This window comes from Abramis brama (assembly GCF_963993115.1).
Source record: "Abramis brama genome assembly, chromosome: 4".
NCBI classification, from domain to species: Eukaryota; Metazoa; Chordata; class Actinopteri; order Cypriniformes; family Leuciscidae; genus Abramis; species Abramis brama.
Window position 1 is genome coordinate 11,040,900 of NC_139966.1, and position 21,942 is coordinate 11,062,841.

Sequence of the window (21,942 nt, forward strand, 5' to 3'; positions counted from 1 at the left end):
TCATAATAAAACTAAGTACATGGTAGATTTCTACACTTACTAGAACATTGAAATAAACAAAAGGAGTGAAATTTACACTGTACTTTAACAAATATATTTTTAAGTACGTAGCTAAAACACACCTTGTCTGCCTCACATCAATCAAAAGTCAGCTGCAGTTCCTCCTTCAGTGCTGTTTTTGAAGCCTCTGAGGACAGTTGATAAGAAAGTGTCTGCTAATTTGTCAAAGGAGAATACGTCAACAACTCAAGCACACTAGCCGCTAACATTAATTAATAAACATGAATATTTAACTAATGACTAACTTCTTAGAAATGTGTGTAGTTAGCAGTTGCTAAGTAACATACCAGTTAGCAGTTACCAAACTAGCTAACAGCTAGACTAATTTTACAACATAAACGCACTCAATTTAAATCAACAACACCAAATCTTATGTTTTGGTAAATACTTTATTTAAAAAGGTTTTATGAATTTGCACTTACCCTCATCTGATATAAGTGTCTGAAAACACAGGATGATGTCAGCGCACGCAGTAACTGAAGGCAGTGGGCTAAAAAATACGGTTCAGATAAAATATGACATTGAAAAACTGCCGTTGTTTTATGGTAAACATGTTATTTACAATGATTTTATGAATTCAAACCTACCTTCGTCTGATGTAAATCTCACAGAAAATACCGGACGTTGTCAGCGCGCAAGATTTGAATGGAGCAGGAGCGGGAATAAACGGCTCGAAAACAACGTCAGTCCAGAAAATACAGTTAAAAAACTGTTAGAACATTGAACAAATGTTGATGTTATGTTCTGGCAAACATGTTATTTAAAATAGTTTTATGACTTACCATATACGTTTTCAGCTCCAAATGCGAGGCCTGAAATGTCCGCTCCGTTTTATTTTAACCCCGAAATTACTGTTTTTATGCAGTGTCAGTGCCTCTGGGCTGCTGCCTGCATCAGCAAATTCACGATGGACAAAAAAAATGACTGCCTTGTGTATCGACCAATCAGCGTGTTGTAAAGGCAGAATTTCAGGTATGACCAATCATTTTAAACAGAGACATAGCGAATCATTTAAATAACTTGAAATTTTGAGTTCAAATTTTTGAGTTTTGAGTTCAAATGAGATTTTTGCTGCCAAATGAGTACATTAAACTAAATTTTTGATGCAAAAACTTGCTATTATAAATAATGTTAAGTTATGATAACTTAATTTCTTTATTAATGACAACATTGGGGTTTACAGTGGTGTGCCATGATGTGACAAAGACAGCACACCACACAGAAACAGATTTTCAACCAGAGTCTCGACTGTGAACACAGGAAATATCGCAAAATCTCGCAAGACTTCAGAATAATGCAGGAAGAAATTGCGATGATAGTGTTTGGAATGATTTCCACAGAAAATTCACGGGATAAAAAGAAAAGTTTTTTTCCATCCCTCCATCTCTGCTGTGCCATGACTGCATTTGTTACGCTTCTATCTTCCATCATCTCGCTTTCTGATTGGATATTGTTTAGTTTCACGTGATAATCTCCAGAGCGTGCACGCGTTTGTCCTCTGGGTTCCCCTCACACATCAGGATTTCTGATTGTAAATATTCAACATGAATACTTACGATTCGCGATCAGGGCGGCTCCGATGTTCTTCCGATCAGGTTCAGACACTCTTAACACACCTCATACTAATGGAAAATCTGATAAAATAATCTGTAGAACCATCAAGATAATCAGGACATAGCTAGGATTGTCGGAAGGGGGGGAATCGGCCCAAAATCAGCCCGATTATCTTTTGGTGTGTACCCAGCATCAGCCAGGGTTCAAATTTAACCCCACACACCAAATGGCGATTAACTGAAACAGAGTAACTTATCAGTTGGCCTGGATTTTTTTTTTTTTTTTTATTAATACTAACAATGCATTTTTAAGAGAACAGGATATGGCTTAGTATGAATATCAAATTGTGAAGGTTGTGATGTATTCATATAAATATACATTCTGACTGTAAGGACCAAGGTTAGAGCTAGGCTGTGAGGCCTGAATGTAGAAGGCTAATGATAAAGTTATTCCAACACTGTAACTCCAGTTGTTCCAAGGGGTCAATACAAAAAGCCAAGAGGGTGAGTGTTTCCCAAAAAGGTCAATTAAAAACATTTAAAAATTAGTAATGTGAAGTTCGGCACCGAGGCTTCGAAGCTTGTATCAACAAAAAAAAACCCCATCACACATTGAAGCAGTGTATCGGAGCTTGATTCGTTTTTGTTTCAAACGACAATCACCAGTGACAACTGGAGATTTACCAGCTGTAAAACCCAAAAGACTTCCGCTAGAGAAAAAAAGAGACTGCAACCGGCCCATGCGAAAACAAGGATATCGGCAGGGCTTTTGAAAGATGGCGGGAACTCCGCGTTTTAATAAAACTTGTGCATAATTATGAATTTGGTTTCTGATCCTCTGTTTGCATACAAAGTCCCTTTTACGATCTTGATCTTGTTACATGCTCTTAAGCGATGTACAGGCTAAGGAATAATTATTTTTCAGTGACCATGAAAGATACATTGTTCTTAGAAAAATAATAATCAATCAGTTTGTTGGAACTGATTAATTGATTGTAATATTAATTTGGCTTACCTCAAAGTTAATCTAATTAACTGACCCAAATATTAACAATTAATCATAATTGGTAATTATGGATTATTAATAATATTTCCCCTTTGAGCTAATGTCCTTACAATATATATATATATATATATATATATATATATATATATATATATATATATATATATATGAAGAGTTTGGTTCCAAAACGCGATAAATCCATTTTGATTAATTTGAGTAAAAATGTGTTTTCTTTACCAAGAAAGTGGCAAGATGAAAACCACTATTTTCTGTTTCAAACTTTTACATAGCATCTGTAGGTTATAATAACATTAAAAATTCAAATCCAGATTTTGATTTTCAAAGATTTATTATAAAAACGGGTAATCTTTCCCCCAAAATGCAATAAATTCATGACACTTTTTTTTCCAAAATGCAATTAATCCATTGAATCAATATGAAAGTTATTTTTCATATTGAAACTGTTGAAAATACACAACAAAGTAAGTTGATCCACATATGACAGCCTCTGAACTCGGTTAATATCTTATAATACAGGCACTAAAAATACATTCAATCAGCCATGGCTAGGAAATACCTCCTGAACTTTTTTGACGGCGATCAGCTGTAAAATGTCCTGCTCGGTATTCGTTGACTTTGAGTAAAACAACTGAAAGTTTTTTAAAAGATCCCCTGGGGTCAACGTGTCAGCGTGACAGAAGTTTGATGCTGTCGTGTGAGAACAAGCAACAGTCGGCATTTCTCTTCCTCCCGCGTGCCTCATCTTCTTAATCTCCTCACGTAAATGATTAGATTTCGATGGTTTACGTTTCTTCCCTACCGCAGAAACCACCACAGGTTCATCAATGCCGTCAAAATGATTAATTTTTTTGTTTGTTTGTTGATCAAAAAGTACAAAGTAGATCAGGAAAACTAGGATGCCGGGTGTATTCTAGAGCCCGACCGATATATCGGCGGGCCGATATTATCGGCCGATATTAGGCATTTTCCTAACTATCGGTATCGGCATTTATAATGGCCGATAAATTAATATTTAAAAAAATGCAGCGTGCAGTGATTTATGTAAGGATGGCGCTGCCAATAAAGCACCTAAAAGCTGTCACAAAGAACGGGCAAAAGTGGCAAAAAAATAACGGCCGCGTCCGGTGTAGACACAGTGTTAAAGCTCATTCTGCTACGTTACAACATCAAGCAATATTCCAATAATTTATGTAATTATAACACTTTATATAGGGCCATTTTGCATTAAGAGTAGCCAGATGGACACACGAGACGCAAAACGTTCAGAATTAATACACTTTTAGTAAACTACAGAACAGCGCGAGCGGGAAGCGGCGCACCTCACGCGTCTGAGAATGGACACTGCATTAGTGATATAAAACGCACACACACAGGTCTGTTAAATTAAGCAATACTTTTAAGGTAGTCTAATATTTTTCTGACTAACAAAATTACTGACACAGTAAAGGGTAGATTTAAATAAAGAAAAACGAAATTTAAATAAAGAAAACGAAATTTAAATAAAGAAATTAAACGAAATTTAAATAAAGAAAAACGAAATTTAAATAAAGAAAAAACGAAATTTAAATAAAGAAAAAACGAAATTTAAATAAAGAAAAACGAAATTTAAATAAAGAAAAACGAAATTTAAATAAAGAAAAACGAAATTAAGTTAAATTAAAAAACGAGATTAATTTAGATTGATAATAACGGGTAAAAAGGCTAATACATTTTGTTTCTATTATTCTATTTTCCACAATGTCAAAGCAACACAGCTTAACCCAAAACACATGCACTTCATCCATACAAACTCCGCTGTTCTGCGCTCTAGCCAGAGAACACTCCCGTTGCTGGAACACTTGCGCGTCAGTTCTATTTCTAGCATGCATGCGTTTTCTGCGTGGCTCGAGCCGCGCCTGAGAGACGCGTCTCACGCAGGCAGTGTGCAAACTCCAACCTGTTAACATGGGAGCCGAAATAAAAACGGCCATGCCACGCAGTCAGTGTGTCGCCGGCCTTATTCAAGCGCGAATGTCGAATGTCAAATTTTCAAATCGAATACCAACCCACCGAACGAATATTCAAATATTCGGGTCCAGCCCTATAGCCTAGTTTCACGTTTAGTACATTTTGCTTACTACTTATTTAAAATAGTATAAAACTATTGTACATATGTAATTATAAACGTTTTCATTATGATATTATTAATTTTACTTTACTAAAAAGATCTGAGTTCTTCCTCCACTGGTAGATATTAGAGAAATTAAGATTAAAAATAGAAGATAAGGTTTTGTCAGTGACACTTTTGATATATTTATTGATACAAGTTATGTTTTAAATAACGTGACTAAATTAAAAGACAAAGTCGTTAGTGAAGATTATGCAACAGTATTTAGAATATAATATAATATAAAATGCAATGCAAACTAGTTTGGTTACAGCTCAAATTCTCATTCTATCATTCACCCTGCCTCCATTACATATCTTTGTCACACAAGTGTTTGATCACCACATTTGAGTGATCATTGCAAAACGTTTATATATTTATTCTGTTTATACTGTGTATTCTATATACAGTACCCATCAAAAGTTTGTACACACCAATTGGAAAGTGTGTCCAAACTTACTGTACTATAATACACATAAATAATATTGCTACTGTATTATAATATACACATAAATAATATCGGCCGATATATCGGTATCTGGCTTTTTTTTATCGGTATCGGCATCGGCGCCCAAAAATCCATATCGGTCGGGCTCTAGTGTATTCAAAGCGCCGCCGTTACTGTTTACAGTGCGTGGAATGATGCGCTGTGATTGGTTGAGAGCGGATCTATCGCATTCTGCAGAGAAAGGAGACTGGCGTTTGTCGCGGTTTGGAAAGAAAGGGAGAAAACATGACACAATAACACGGCGGATAACGCATTTTACGTAAAATTTAAAATGGACTTTTCAATACCGACCCTATACAATACAGATTTTTGCAGGAACTCAATTTTTTTAAAAATGGCGTTTATCGCGTTTTGGAACCAAACTCTTCATATATATATATATATATATATATATATATATATATATATATATATATATATATATATATATATATAAGAACTAAAAATAACAGAAATGAACAGTGACAATATATACAAAAATAACAACACTGCAAAAATGACAATCACAATCCAACATCTAACGTTAAAAATGACTAATATTATCAGGTAGCTAAAAATGTGATAGCTTAATTCGAGACTTTGTGCGAAAAAAAATGGTCAACTTTCCAAATGCACCTCTCCCTTCAGATTTAGACACCATTCTGGGTATGGATCCTTGTACTAAAGGGTCAATTTGTAAACTAGTGAATATAATTGTTCATTTGCAATTTTCCTCTGATGATTTACGTCTTGTCTGGTCCCAAGACATCGGTACTGAGATTAACGAGGAGACATGGAGGGCAGTCCTGAACAGGGTTTACTCATCTTCCCTCTGCGCACGTCACAGGCTCATACAGTGCAAGGTGGTTCATAGAGCCCACTGGTCGAAGACCAGGTTAGCACGCATTAACCCGTCTATTGACTCGGAGTGTGACAGGTGTCATTCTGGTTCAGGCACTTTAATTCACATGTTCTGGTCCTGCCCTGCCCTGTCTTCCTTTTGGAGACAAATTTTTGTTTCATTGTCAGCCATTACCTCGGCGGATATCCCACTCTGTCCAGTCACAGCTTTATTTGGGGTTCTCCCGCCTGGCCATTCTTTGCCTTCTCACTTTTCAGATTTTGTAGCCTTTCTGACTCTTTTAGCTAGGCGTTTAATTCTATTAAATTGGAAAAGCCCTCACCCTCCATCTTACACTCGCTGGATAAGAGATGTTCTTTATTTTATGAAACTGGAGAAAATTAGGTACTCTCTTCACCGACCTAGCACCATTTTTATCAAGCTTTGGCAACCCCTGTGTGAGCATATCAAAACTCTCCAGCTTGACCCTGCTCTTTGTGTGTGATCCCCTTATCTCCCCCCACATCTATCACCAATCTAGATGTTGATACTAATTTTGTATTGCCTGGCCAATACACTGCTATGTTTACTGCTACTGTATGTGATTGTACTGTACTCTTTATTTATTTTTATTTTTTTTTGAGGGGAAAATAATCCTCAGTGCATCTTCTCTCTGTAATGGTTTGTGTATTTTCATCTTCCCCTGCTTCTGTAAATTCTGTTTGTTTGTTTTTGTTTTTTTGTTTTTTTGTTTGTTCTTTTTTTTGTGTGTGTGTGTAATGGTTTAAAGTGTATAAATAAATCATAAAAAAAAAAAAAAAAAAAAAAAAAAATTGTGATAGCTTGCAATGTGCTTGATCATTATACAATCTGATCGCCGTAGGTACAAATGATTTATTTATTTTTTGTATCTTTCTGTTCTAATTCTCTGTTGTAAAATTCTACCAGTTGACCTATTACTTCTCATAAATGTATGATGGAGAGGGGGAGTGGGGTCATTGAGGATTTGGTCAGTCTTTTTTAAGATAAGCTCATTGTACAGCTGAGCTGCCGACACCTGGTCAAGTCCGATGATCTTACTGGCCATCTTGATCATGCGCTGCAGTCTCTTTTGGTCCTTAACATGCATGTTGCCAAACACACAGATAAGGCCAAAGGACATAACACTCTGGAGGAGACTTTTATACAACATTACAATAATGTGTCTGTCTTTTATTATATAGTTATATAGAAAAAAGTATATAGTTCCCTAAGGAAGTACATCCGCTAATGCATTTTCATAGTTTTGTTCAGTGCACATTCATTAAAAGTTAGTTTAGAATCAGTTTCAACTCCCAAGTATTTATAGGTTGAGACCCTCTCCACTAATTCACCAATGATCTTAGAGGGGGGAACTATTATTCTGTTTTTGCTAAAATCTATGACCATCTCTTCTTATTGATTTCAAGAAAATGATCAGAACACCACTGAGTGAAACCCTGTAATTCCATCTGAAATCCACTCACAGAAGAAATGTCAGACTTTAAAAAACCAACCAGTGCTGTGTCGTCAGCATATTTAAAATAGGTGTAGGCTGAAGAAGAAGCTTGACAGTTATTGATGTATAATGTGTATAGCAGTGGTTCTCAATTCCAGTCCTCGTGACTCACTGCTCTGCACATTTTGTATGTCTCTCTTATCTGACACACTCAGTTCAGTTCATGGAGTCTCTCCTAACGAGCTGATGATCTGGTTTAGGTGTGTTAAATAAGGGAGACATACAAAATGTGCAGAGCAGTGGATCACGAGGACTGGAATTGAGAACCACTGGTGTATAGGACTGGCGACAGAACGCACCCTTGTGGTGCCCCTGTATATTTATAATTTTTGTGGATGATATAAATGACTACAGTCCGTCAAGAAGTCATAGATCCATAAAATCAATTGGGGATTTACTCCCAAATGCACCAATTTTCTCACCAGCAGGTGGGGTTGGATCGTATTGAAATCAAATCAAATCAAGTATATTTGTATAGCGCTTTTCACAATACAGATTGTATCAAAGCAGCTTCACAGTATTAAATTAAAATAAAATAATACAACAAAGTTTGTTTCTAGTGGAATTTATTGATTGATAGAATAAAATTAAATATCCCCAAAATATCCCCAACTGAGCAAGCCAAAGGCAACAGTGGCAAGGAACCGAAAAAACTCCATCAAGTGACCTAATGGAGAAAAAAAAAAAACCTTGGGAGAACCCAGGCTCAGTCGGGGGCCAGTTCTCCTCTGGCATTTATGAACTAGAGGCCGGATTGTAGTTTGAACTGTGAGATTAACAATATTATATGAATGTGAATGCCTGGCCGAAAAGATGCGTCTTTAATCTAGTTTTAAACTGGGAGAGCGAGTCCGAGCAACGAACAGTATCAGGAAGACTATTCCAGAGTTTCGGAGCCAAATGTGAAAATGCTCTCCCTCCTTTGGTTGATCTGGATATCCTAGGTATGACCAAAAGCCTCGAATTTATTGATCTTAAAGAGCGCGATGGATTATAGGGCGATAGAAGATCCGTTAAATAGACTGGAGCTAAGCCGTTTAGGGCTTTATAAGTCAGTAGCAATACCTTATAATTAATATGGAACTTTATAGGTAGCCAATGTAGTGATGATAAAATCGGTGTTATATGATCATATTTTCTTGATCTAGTAAGAACTCTAGCAGCTGCATTTTGGACTAACTGTAGCTTGTTTATTGATGTCTCGAGGTCATGAATGCATGAACTAACTTTTCTGCATCAGAAACTGATAGCATATTACGTATCTTAGCAATGTTTCTAAGGTGGAAAAAGGCAGTTTTTGTAACATACGAAATATGATTTTCAAAAGACAGTTTACAATCGAGTATAACACCCAGGTCTTTTACTGTAGAGGATAAAGTAACAGGACATCCTACGATGTCAAAGTTGTATTGTGAGAGGTTCTGTGGGCGTGACTTACTAATTTACAACGTAACAACGTTGCATGCTCGTAGTTTCCTTTGCACTTAAACACAGCGCGCGCCGCCGCATTTGCGCGTGCAATTGAAGAGTGTGCGCTACGAGCACAGTAGCCTATAACGGCTGACAGGACAGGAGCGTCCGTTTTTCTGAGGTGAAAGACTTTATTTCAGCGTACATATACGTCACTGCCTGGTAGTTCCTATAGCGCGCGCTGTGTTTAAGTGCAAAGGAAACTACGAGCATGCAATGTTGTTACGTTGTAAATTAGTAAGTCACGAAATAAAAGTAAAATACCAATAAATCACGTTACTGGTACGTCGTGTGTTAGCTGAGAATGATTTGCATGCAGGGATGATTTTCATTCTATTCGCCAGGAGCAGTTTCCATGTTTTATTAACAGTTCTTGTTAATATTGTGTAGGCCTATTCACCATGGTAACTGTCATTTCAATATTAACCCCAAAATGCCACTTTATTTTCACTTTGTGTTATTTTTTTATATTTTTAAATGACTGTGGTGGCTCATACCAACACTGTATTAACAAAAGCTAGTTTGGGACTGCTATTTAATAGCTTTAGCATAGGCCTAATGATTATTTATTAGTAGTCTTTACAATTAGTCATATTCTTACAATTTATGTGTATGTTAAGTAAAGGGGGACAGTGTGTGTGTGTTCACAATTTTTAAGTAAACATTTATAATAATATGTCTATATATACATTATATATATATATATATATATATATATATATATTCAATGTAAATTATGATAATCGTAATTAATAATCGCAATTACAATTTCAAGGGAATAATCGACAATTATGATTTTTGTCATAATCGTGCAGCCCTAGTTTTGGTTATGTCCATCCTTAACTTCTTTTTGGCTATCATATTAGTGACAAAGAGACAGATTGAGCCTTGCCCTTTGGTTGCACTTCTTTTTCCAAATGTCACTGGCTTGTCTGGAAATGCTTTTGCCTTCTCAACATTATTAGCTAGATGACACATTCTTCTGCTATGGAAACAAAATCTCCCTCCATCTTTTGATGACTGGCTGAGAGATGCTATGAGCTTCATATCTTTTTTCACTATTCTCCTGTATATGTATCCTGGTATTATTCTATAAGTTCAATAAACAGATTTAAAAATAAAACATTTTTTGAAGATATTTAAGGGAAATTAAGAATTTATTAGCAAGTAGCAACTATAATTCATGGTAAATTAATGCAATTGAAATACAAATAATTATTTATTTTGAAATATTCACACATTCACTGTTATTTGTATGACTATTCATGCTTCTTGTCTAAATGTAAATTATATATTTTCAATTCAAAATAAAGTAATTAAAAAAGTCATTTATTCTTAGATACTTTTGGGAAACACAGCCAAGACCAGGGTGTGCAATGTCTGATTGCCAGACTAATGTCATGTGGACTGTTGCTGTATGTCTTTGTAGATTGTCTGGCTGTATGGTGACAGAGGAAGGCTGTGGTTATGTGTCTTCAGCTCTGAGTTCAAACCCCTCACACCTGAGAGAGCTGGATCTGAGCTTCAATCACCCAGGAGATGCAGGAGTCAAGCCGCTCACTGATAAACTGGAGGATCCAAACTACAGACTGGATAAACTAAAGTATGTAGAGCATGAAGAGTTGAGCATTTCAATCTTCACTTATTACTCACATTACTACATTTACAAAAGTTCTTATTGAGAATTTACAGAGGATTAGCTCTAGTTATGCTACGAGCTGTTGAATGTTTCATTCTGATTGGCTGACGAACATTATAAGGTGTGCAGTTATTTACAGTAAACGCGCAGGTAAAGTAGTTCTACGCAGGTCTTGACTGCATTACAGTTCCATATCACTTTGCAAAATGATTTCAGTTATTTCAGAGGTCCTGACAGCATACAACAGCAAAACAACCAAAACCCACAAAGACATGATTTCCATGATTTTCCTACAAAAATAAATTATTCACTTTATTATTCACATATAAAATATGATGGTAAATCCATCAGGGCCAGGAGATTTGCCATTCTGAAGTGAATGAATTGCCTCTTGTACTTCTGTGGTAGACACAGTCCAAATCATTTGTGGAGACATCGTTAACGCAGGGGAATATTAGTTGATCAAAATTTTTGGGCCATTCCACAATTTTGAGTTACATTCTGATGAATAATGATTAGAATAGTATTTTGAAATTAATTTCCTCCGGGTCGGAAACTTCCACCGTTAGATTTAATTTAGGGACCAGTCTAGATGCACGGACACTTCGAGATTGAAAAAGCAAGTGATTTGCCAGCTTTTTCACCAAAAAAAAAAAAAAATGCTGCCTAACGCTCAACAATTGCTTTTCACTTTTGTGAGTTAGAAGTAAGCTACACTTTGAATGAAATTGGAGACGTTTTTTATAAATTGTGGGTGAAGGGGTCAGAGAATATTGGAGGTGCAGTTTAGAAAGTTAAATATTAACTTTTCTGCCATCCTGATATTCTCAGATCTCCTCAACTGACACACATGCAATTATTAGTCCATGGATGTAGGCTTTGAATGCCTCCCACAGTGTGATGCTGCTAATAGAAATATTGTAATTTATTTCAATATATATATTTAAATGAGATGTGAGGAAATATTTGAAGTTGTTATCAGAAAGTAAATGTGAACTAAATCTCCATTGTTTAGAATAAGTTCTGGCTTGTGTAAACCTTAAATCCAAAGAAGGGCATGATTGGAGATGATGGTGCGTTCAAGTCCTCCTGGGAAGTTCGTGTTTACGACGGCACTGCGTTCAAGTCACTTTTCTCAGAGTAAAATGGCAGTGTACTTTCTCTAATTAATTACACAAAAATACAGCAAGGTTCTTAAACTCTATTTCTAGTTTTTTTATGTTTTTAATTAATTTATAAACCCACTGCAAACTTTGTCGTTACATATTACATTGTTATATTATAATGCCATCATATTCTGTGTAGGCAATTAGCTTACTTCGCTGTAAATAGAAAAGCCTGACAATATCACTGTATTGTGGTATTCCGCCATGTTTCTCACTGACACGACCACAACTTGTAAATATCAGGGCTTAAAGAAAATCCTGAGCTTCCCACTCGTATTTACGATATTGTGGTGGCGTTCATGTGTGTTCAACTCAAATACGATCTTTACGAGATGACTTGAACGCACCATGACTATACTATGATAGTCACAGGAATTGACAGTGTATCATTCTATCATCCAAAAGAAATGAAATCAATCCTGTCACTGTGTGTTTTGTAGTGTGGATCATGGAGGAGAGATCAGGGTTACAGCAGGACTACGAAAATGTACGTCTACACACACACACACACACACACACACACACACACACACACACACACACACACACACACACACTATATAAACAGTGAACATGATTACTGTGTGATTGTGTGTGTTAAACATGCTCGCTCTCTCTCTCTCTCTCTCTCTCTCTCTCTCTCTCTCTCTCTCTCTCTCTCTCTCTTTCACACACACACACACACACACACACTTCTGATGATCTGTTGTGATATTAGTACGAAGAGTTTTGAAAATGTAAAACTTGCTTGTGAAAACTGTGGCAAAGCAATTAAAAATACTGTAAAAGATCAGACAGTTTCATAATTCCTGATTACAGAAATATTTGAACACAGGAATCCAATGTTTTCTGTTTGGTAACCATGGTGATTTCAGTCAGAACCTCATTCAGGACAAAAGCTGTTACAGAATGATATTTCTTTAGTGCTTTATTATCATTCTACAATCCTAAATGAACGAGTCAGATCTGAAATGAAGACTCAAGATAGAAAGTTTCTGTAATTCACTGATGTGTGTTTTCTCTCCATCAGATTCTCATCAGTTCACTCTGGATCCGAACACAGTGAATACACACCTCGGTCTGTCTGAGGAGAACAGAGTGATTACTCGCACTGACACAGAGCAGTTGTATCCTGATCATCCAGACAGATTTGATTATGAGCGTCAGGTGTTGTGTAGAGAGAGTGTGTGTGGACGCTGTTACTGGGAGATTGAGTGGAGTGGACGTGTGTTTATATCAGTGTCATATAAGAGCATCAGCAGGAAGGGACGGGGTAATGAGTGTCGGTTTGGATATAATGATCAGTCCTGGAGTTTGATCTGCTTTTCTGACAGTTACTCATTCAGGCACAATAACATAGAGACTGAACTCCCTGTAGAGCCCATCAGCAGGAGAACAGGAGTGAGGAGAATAGGAGTGTATGTGGATCACAGTGCAGGAACTCTGTCCTTCTACAGCGTCTCTGACAGAAACACACTGAGCTTCATACACACAGTCCAGACCACATTCACACACACACTCTATCCTGGGTTTGGGCTTTATTCTGCTGAATCATCAGTGAAACTGTGTTGATAAATGAGAATAGCCTGATGAGAGACTCTACCCATAATGCTTTGAGCTCATGATAAATCAGTGACAGTGAGATGTTCTAGAGTCTCTTATTGTCTCTTCATCACATTAATAACACAGCTGAACTTCCGTCAGTGAAATAGAGAGAAACAGACAATGATACACAGAGAAGAGAGAGGAAATATGAGACACAATGAGACTCACTGAAACATGTCTGGATGATACGAGCAAAACTAGACTTTCAACTCTAAACTCAGTTTAAGACATTCAGAGATGTTTTATCTGAACAAACATGATTCAAAACATGATACACACACACACACACACACATCGGATCTGTTCAGAACATGATTCCTCTGCTTTGGGTTATGTCTGTATTATTAAAGACGCTTCTGCTGTAATATATTGTGTACTGTACTAAACCTGTTAGCAGTGTTGTGCCTGAACGCGTTCATTGACGTGTTCATGAACTCGTTCATATTTTGGGCGAACGTGAACTGAACGTACTGTAATACTGCCTGATGAACGTTACTGTGAACTCGTTCATTCTGGTGTCTGTGAACGCCACGCTCTCTCAGTTTAACTTCGTTCAATAGGATGCCAGATTTCTATAGAGCCTTCCAGGCAAAAACACACCGTAAACCGGCCTTAATAGCGGAAAAAACACCCAATCTGGCAACACCAGCCACCAGTGTCCACTGACTCTCTTGTTCGATCTCGTTCATCAAAATTAACAAAACTTTTTCGAGTCATTTCGTTCATTTAAAGGGCTTTAAATGTTATACTATTAAAGCTCCAATATGTAGGAATTTTGTAATAAAATTTCCGAAAATAACTTGCACAGTGTGATATATTTCCTCCAGTTGTGTACTTACAATATCTCAAAAGTCTCCAAAGATTTTTTATTTCAGAGAAATTCCGATTTTAAATAACTGGCCGTCCCGGAAAAGAAACGTCGCCTCTCAGTGACGCAATGTCCGCTCTATCCTTAGGCTTGTTTGAGATGCGCCTCGCCTCGCCTGAAATGTATGCGAGAGTAGGCGGCTGCAGTGAGGGGAGGAGTGAAAAAAGCACAGGCAAGCCGGACAAATCTCTCTTCTCGCAGTGGATCTGACAGCTGTGAGATCAAAGATGAATATCGCGGGATTCACGCTCGTGCACAGTGTTGCTAATAAACTGGATGGAATTTAAGTTCTGTTGCTTTTATATGAAAATAAATATAATGAACAAGACACCCAAAGTAGCCTACTTATTTAATTCCATTCCAAATACATGTTTATCAGTCTTTTTTTCTTTAATACAGACATATGTGGGGTTTTTTTTCTTTTCTTTTTTATAAAAAATACATTGCATAATCCATAGAGATCGCACTGTTAGATAGTTTGGGAATATTCACACATACATAAAACATGATATCAGAGTTTTAAAATCAAACATTTTAAAAGAGAACAATACATCACGGTTGTTTAAACCAATGAGCATTAAGCTATGTCGTCAGCAAGTCGTTTCCCATCATGCTTTTGATCAGCGCAGTCGGTGGAGAGCAACTGCGCTCGACTGCAGAATCCGACAGGTGTGCCTTGCGCTCGCGAGAGATTTTTGACATACGTCAGCATGACATCAGAGCAAGGCGGACCGCACTCGGACACATTTCTAACCGGCATGCATCTCGCGCTGATCCCCGCTGATCGATTCTGCGCAGATTTTGCTCATCTCAAACAAGCCTACTGTTTTCCGGTGTGGACCATGTGATCGGATATTCCACCACACAGTTTTATTTTTTATTTTTTTTACAACAACTTTATTGAGTTTTTTTCTTATCACAATAAACAATAACGACGTCTGACAAAGAAGAAAAATAAATAAAATAAAAAATATGACCCACCACACCGGAATATCACATGGTCAAATGCGGAAGTGGTGGTTATAGATGGTTATTGCTGTTATGGATCACGATTACTCTTTGGCGAGTATTAAAGTGCCAACAAAACCAAAGCGTCCATATTCTGATACACGCAGACTGTGTGACAAACGAAGGAATAAAACCTGGATAAATATCGGCCAGGCGTTTTCGAGATGGAGAGAGCTGCGCGACTATCTTGGACTTGACAGAGACTCTGCTCTCGCGAGTGTATTGATAGACAGGTAAGACATGCAACTGTCAATAATAGTACTTATAAACAAAGTTATATTGCTCTTTGTACTTCGGTAAGGCTTTTTATCACGTGTGGTGACCGAGATTATGGCAGTAACGTTACAATTAAATACAATCGGATATGTGTTGTTAAAAAAATATATTTAGTCATTACTTGCAAATGTTCGTTCAAATGTACTTTTAGATATTGGTTTGAACACGTTAAACAACACGGCATTAACCATAAAAACGTAAAACTGCACAACATTAACCCAACAAATCATTTGACAAATAGCTGTAAGTTGTAACGGGATAATATAGCATAACATTTCACGTTCCTTGCAGTTCATTAATTATGATGACATAAAATAATACGATCAGACATACAGGAAAAAAACGAATAAATTACCTCATCCGTGATCATGATTCATTAATTTCATTTAGATACATCGCTAGATGGTGAAAACGCATTAAAAACGACATCTCCCATCGTCGCCTCCTTCATAGCGTCATCAAGCTTCGCCTTTGTTATTGTTGGAAACTGCGCCCTCTTGTGGTAAAAAAAAAATCACATACTGGAGCTTTAACTGGCAAATTCCCAGAACACATCCACCTACGCAATGTTCATATTCTGAATTAAGAAATCATTATAATCCAGTCAAAAATGGTTTACAGGGAATATATTACTTTACCTTCCGAGTCTTTCGTTCATTTGTCACGTGACAGACGCAATGAATGGATTGTTCATGAAGGACTCATCACTTACGTTACAAATCAAAACAAAAAGCAGCGAGGAGGCATCGTATGATCATTTAAACGAGTTTTATGACAAGGTCGGTGAGGATTGGGAAAATCTGACGCATAGCTTCAGTGTTAAAAATGATAAAATAATTGTCTGTGGCAATCATTTTGAAAAATAATAAAATAAAAATATCTCGCAGCAACATGGAAAAAAAAGAACTATGAACTAGTTCATTTTTTTAACTGTGAACTTAGTTCAAAATTTTGAGTATATGAACTATGAACTGAACTAGTTCATTTTAAAATTTGTGATCTGAACTTTGAACTAGTTCATGTAGAAAGTGAACTTTCCCAACACTGCCTGTTAGTGGGGGATTCTGGATTGATCTTTATCTTTTTATTATTATCTTTGTTTTTTCTCTTTTATTTTGTCTCTCTATTGCTGTGAAAATAAGACACATATTCAAGAGAATGAATCAATATCACAGTTTGTTGATCAATTCCTGTGTGAATGAAGGATCTCATGATTATAGAAACTGTACATACTGTAAACACTCGATCAATGATTGTAATATAATCCAGTTTACTTTAAATAAACCTCCTCCTGAACAGAACTGAATTACAGACCTGCTGTTATTGATAAAATGTCTTATCTTGAAGTATGATTTTGGTCATATTGCCAAATCCCACAATGACACACAATATGAACTTTTCTTTATATATTCATACACTGATTTAACATGTATATTTAACTTGTTAACAACATTTGTAGCTATTTGCATATCAATACTGTAATATCTGGTATAAATGGTTTCTGCACCCAAACATTACAGTTTTGCCTATTAGACAGAATCTCACACTCTTTCATTGACAGTTATTAATATTTTCTGGGATGCAAAAGAAAAACAGCATCATGTGAACAAGACTTTTATTTTGGTCTGGGTGTGTGATGTCATCAGGCTGCGCCGCTCCTGCGTCTGTTGTGATTCGGCTGCCGAAAGGTTTGTGTTTTTACACATGTAAAGTGTTTAAATCAATGCAAACCATTCAGTCAATTCAATTGTTTTCATACACGCGAATTCGCCTCATTCAAATGAGCGTATTGAACTGGTATGAGTGCTGGAAGACGTCAACATTGATTTTAAGACTCTATTTTCTGCTATTTTCCATCTTATTAGCACACAAATAATACAATTTCATTATTTTTTTAAAACATGACTTTCAATTTTGTTTATTTTTTATTATTTTAATGTTTGTAGGCCTAAATATGATTTACATTAATTATTACATCATTTATTCATGTTCATATTAATGTTAATTATTATTCATCATTCATTTAAAAAAAATGTGTTCATTTTAATGTTTTATATATATGATACATTAATTATTATACTTTATTAATTGATGTTAATTACATTTGTTACAATGTTAATTGTCACATTAATTTTTTGCATTTTTATTGTTGATTTTAATGTTTGTATATATAAAGTATTCATTAATTATTATACATCATGTATAATTTATTTGTTTGTTAGTTTATTAGTTTATTTATTTACTTACATGTTTCATGTTAATGTAAATGATAATTAACAGATTAAAAGCCTGTTGTGTCATATTTGTCATTGAATATCATATATGAGCTATAAAAACCTGATCTATGAAATATACATTCATACCTGATGTATGAAACACTCAAACACACACACACACACACACACACACACACACACACACACACACACACACACACAGTCCTTCATTAATGTTGGTCAAAACACTGAATCAACACGCACCAATGCCACAATTTTCTAAATCTCATAATCATTTGTTAATAAACAAGTATTCATCATTCAATGATATCATTGTATCTACATACATTTTTTAGCTAACTGTGTGATTTTGAATTTGTGCATTTCTGAAATACATAACTTAGACAGTTAAATACCCATAGAGATTGTTATTTTTAAAGGCCTGTTATTTCATGGATCCATCCAAAAGATGATCTTTTATTCCTCCTTTTAGTCAACTTTAGTATGGGTGTGTTCACTTATGCTAAGCACTGTAGCTGGACATACTGTACATATCTGTCTATATGGGTCATTCTGAATATCCATATTTATTCTGTTTTTCTTATATTCTGTTAGTACACTGAATATATGCTAACATTATAATAGTTAGCATACTATTATAATGTACATGTTGTTCATACATTGCTCATATTACATAGCCATATTTATTATGTATAAATATATTTATTCACATTGCACTTTTCTGCTTTTTTTTTTTTTTGCACTTCTGGTTTGACGCAAACTGCATTTCATTGTCTTTGTACTTGTACTCTGCACAATGACAATAAAGTTGAATCTAATCTAATGCAGTAACAAACACTTTTGTCTTGTACAATGTACAACTTCTCAATTACTACTTGTCTACCAACAGAGGCGTTGTCTACCGCTGGTTGATGAGTTGTTCCTCTTTTTGGTCTATCTGTCTCTGGGTCTGGAGGAGAAGGATCTAGTGGACTGCTTCAACATTCATCTGTTAACTGTTAGTAGAACAATTAGAGCCTGGGCTAATTTTCTGTACACAGTTTTGGGTGCTGTGGGCATGTGGATGTCCCCTGATGCAGTCCGTGCCATGATGCCGAGTGTGTTCGAAAGGTACTCTGACACACAGGTGATGATAGTAGACTGCACTGAACTAAAATGTCAAACCCCTTCCTCACTGCTTTAGCAGAGTGAGATGTCCACCCAGAACAAATCTCACAGCACAGCAAAGGGAATGATTGGTGCGTCACCTTTGTGTCAGCACTGTACTCGGGCTCTGCTAGTGATAAAGAACTGTTGAAGCAGTCTGGAATCATCCCTTTACTAGATAAAGACATGGATGTAATGGTTGACAAGGGCTTTACGGTTGATGATTTAGTACCGGGTAAAGTACACAGACCACCTTTTCTGGGGAAGAACTCTCAGCTGTCTCGTGAAGAGGTTTTAGCTACTCAGGACATTGCACGGCTGAGAATAAATTGTTTGATTCCATCATCCCTCTGACTATAGCTGGGAGTATCAGCCAGCTTTTTGCAGTAGCCTGTCTTCAGTCGAATTACCAGAACAAGCCACTGGTCAAGGCTTGGGCCAAATAGATGATCTATTGTAAACCACCTATTGTAAATACATTTGCACATGGAGCACGATTGACAAATGTACGCAGAAAATGTTTTTATTCTGTCAAATAAATGTTGTGCCCAGTACCTAACATCTGTTAAAATGCCATTCCTGTCAGCATAAGTTGCCAGTACTACAGATGGTAACCAACCAGAATGCCTATTACCGCCGCAGCAAAAATAAACCAGTCACATTTCAAAGTCATTTGCGAGATGACCGCCAGGTGGCGCAAAGGGATGTTGTGCAAAACAGCAGCAATTGCTGCATTTTTTTCAATTGCCATAAGTGGAGTTAATGACAATTAACAGTAAGGATGAAATACTACAACTATGGTAAACAGAATAGAACATTATAAGGCCAGAAATAGAATAACAAGCTAAAAATAGAGACGATAACAATATAACCTGTATTTCATATTGTAGGCCTAGACGTCGGTGGGCGACAAGCCTATTCCCCGGGGAGCAGTGCGAAGGGGGTGTATTGGAATCCACTGCTGCTTCAATGTATATGTAATGAGTGATTATAATCAAGGTATTAATCAATACTTTTCCTTCTATATCAAATGAGTTGAATGACTTCTCTGAAGATTTTACTTTGTTATAGAAGTTACCAGTGTGATTACTGAAATGTTCTTTTCATGTATTCATTAATGTCTGTATTTGATATAACATTGCTTGCCTATTTATCCCAGCTTCCAGAAATTAAATAGGGACTGGTTTTGTGTTTGAGAAAAGTCTTCAAGATGTTAAAACACATAGGGGTCATTGAAGTCTATAGTTTAAGGTACCATTTGTCAGTTAAAGCCTATAGTTTCCATTTAGGATAAAGTGTCCTATCCTGAGAGAAAGAACTTATCTTGATGTTTTGAGACGAGACTCCTGTTTATAGTTAGAGCCTGGCCAAATCCAACCTTGGAAAAGATGTGTGTCGGTGTGTGTGTTAGTCTTCTTGGTTACAGGTTAAGGAACCACTGGCATTATTGGAGATTGACTGAGTTGTTATTCGAGACATGCTGGCACCCAGCAACCCAAATCTGTGACCTGGAAGGTCACGACGTGCCTAACTTCAGGGTCCGAGTGTCAGCTGCATAATCTATGGAGATATGCTTCAGTCTATCTGTATATGTGTGGAAAATTATTATGTTTATCAATTTCTTGGCCAATAAGAATCATTCAGCCTGTGAGCAATGACGTAGCTTAGACCTTGGAAATGGTATAACTGCTGTGATCTTTGTAACTGTAAGCGGGGCGGCCTACGAACTCCTGTGTGAGTCTTGAAGCTGACTTCTGCTGATGAAACTGCAAACTATCTTCAGTAAAACTTTTCTTCAATTTATTATAATTCTGACTCCGGGTCTTCTTTCAAACATCTGGTCCTTGGGTCCTAAACTGTTAACCCCTAACAAGTGCGATAAAAACAAACCAAAAAAACAACACAAAAAACCAAAAAAACTAATTTAATACCAAAAATAACAAACGAAAGTAAATTATGTGCAATGAAGCTGATTATTTGTAGACTACTATTCTATTGAGGAATGAGACGAATGAAGAGCGCTTCTCGTTCGTGTGAGCGAACACACATTGGAACGTTTGGGCATTTTGCAAGGAGTTGGCCGAGTGGTAGAACGTACGTTTCGATCATTTAGATGACACGGGTTCAAATCCCATTATCCCAAACCAGCTTGGACTACTGTAATTTTTATATTAGCCTATTAATGCATTTTATAGCCTATTATTGATGCAGAGATATTTGTCTAGTTCTAAAACTCTGTTACAACATAGTTTTTTGCTTATATTTATAAATTAAAATTACCAAGCATTTCCAATTTACACTAAGGAACAAATATTATACAATGACTTTACTTCTGTAGCCTATAATAATGCCAATCGTAATTTCAAAAGCAGTTCTGTTTAAAAAAAAAAATGCAACAGGCACGTTTAAACGACAAACAATAAAATCAGAACCAGTATTCTGTTACGTTCGTGGTTCCAGTGGCCGTAATGCATGCATGGCTTTTCAAAATGTCACAAAGCGTTTTGAGATTGTTTTGAATTAAATATTTAAGTTTATAATTAAGTGTTTTGGCATACCACGACGAGTGGCGCTATGCATTGTTCTAAAGCCTGGTTTTATTCTGGCATGTTGAATGTTCGACAAACGCGGCGGCGCGTTCATTTGGATTTATTTTTCTCTTAACAGCTAAAATAACTTAATAGGCTACTCTGTAATTTTTCGGTCATACAGATAAGAGTAGAGTAGCCTACATTGTTCATCGTTTAGCTCAGTCACGATACAAAATCGGCTATGTCTAAAGCCTGATCATGTCTATTTAGTCTATTATCATCTATTTAGTTTAACAGCAGCACGAATACATGTGTTAACTGCCAAGTCATGCGTTTCATCTTTCA

At 36.3% G+C, this 21,942-nt stretch overlaps 1 protein-coding gene across 1 annotated transcript in view; it reads left to right on the forward strand.

The window, feature by feature from the left end:
- The window catches only part of LOC311081700 (NLR family CARD domain-containing protein 3-like), a 50,421-nt gene extending 33,432 nt beyond the window's left edge, over positions 1 to 16,989 (forward strand). Inside the window, exons 7-9 of the mRNA XM_084112328.1 lie at positions 10,551 to 10,724; positions 12,367 to 12,413; positions 12,957 to 16,989. Coding sequence (XP_083968454.1) covers positions 10,551 to 10,724; positions 12,367 to 12,413; positions 12,957 to 13,498 — 763 coding nt within the window. The 3' untranslated portion in view covers positions 13,499 to 16,989. The remainder of the gene's footprint in view (positions 1 to 10,550; positions 10,725 to 12,366; positions 12,414 to 12,956) is intronic.
- Positions 16,990 to 21,942: the final 4,953 nt, after the last annotated feature.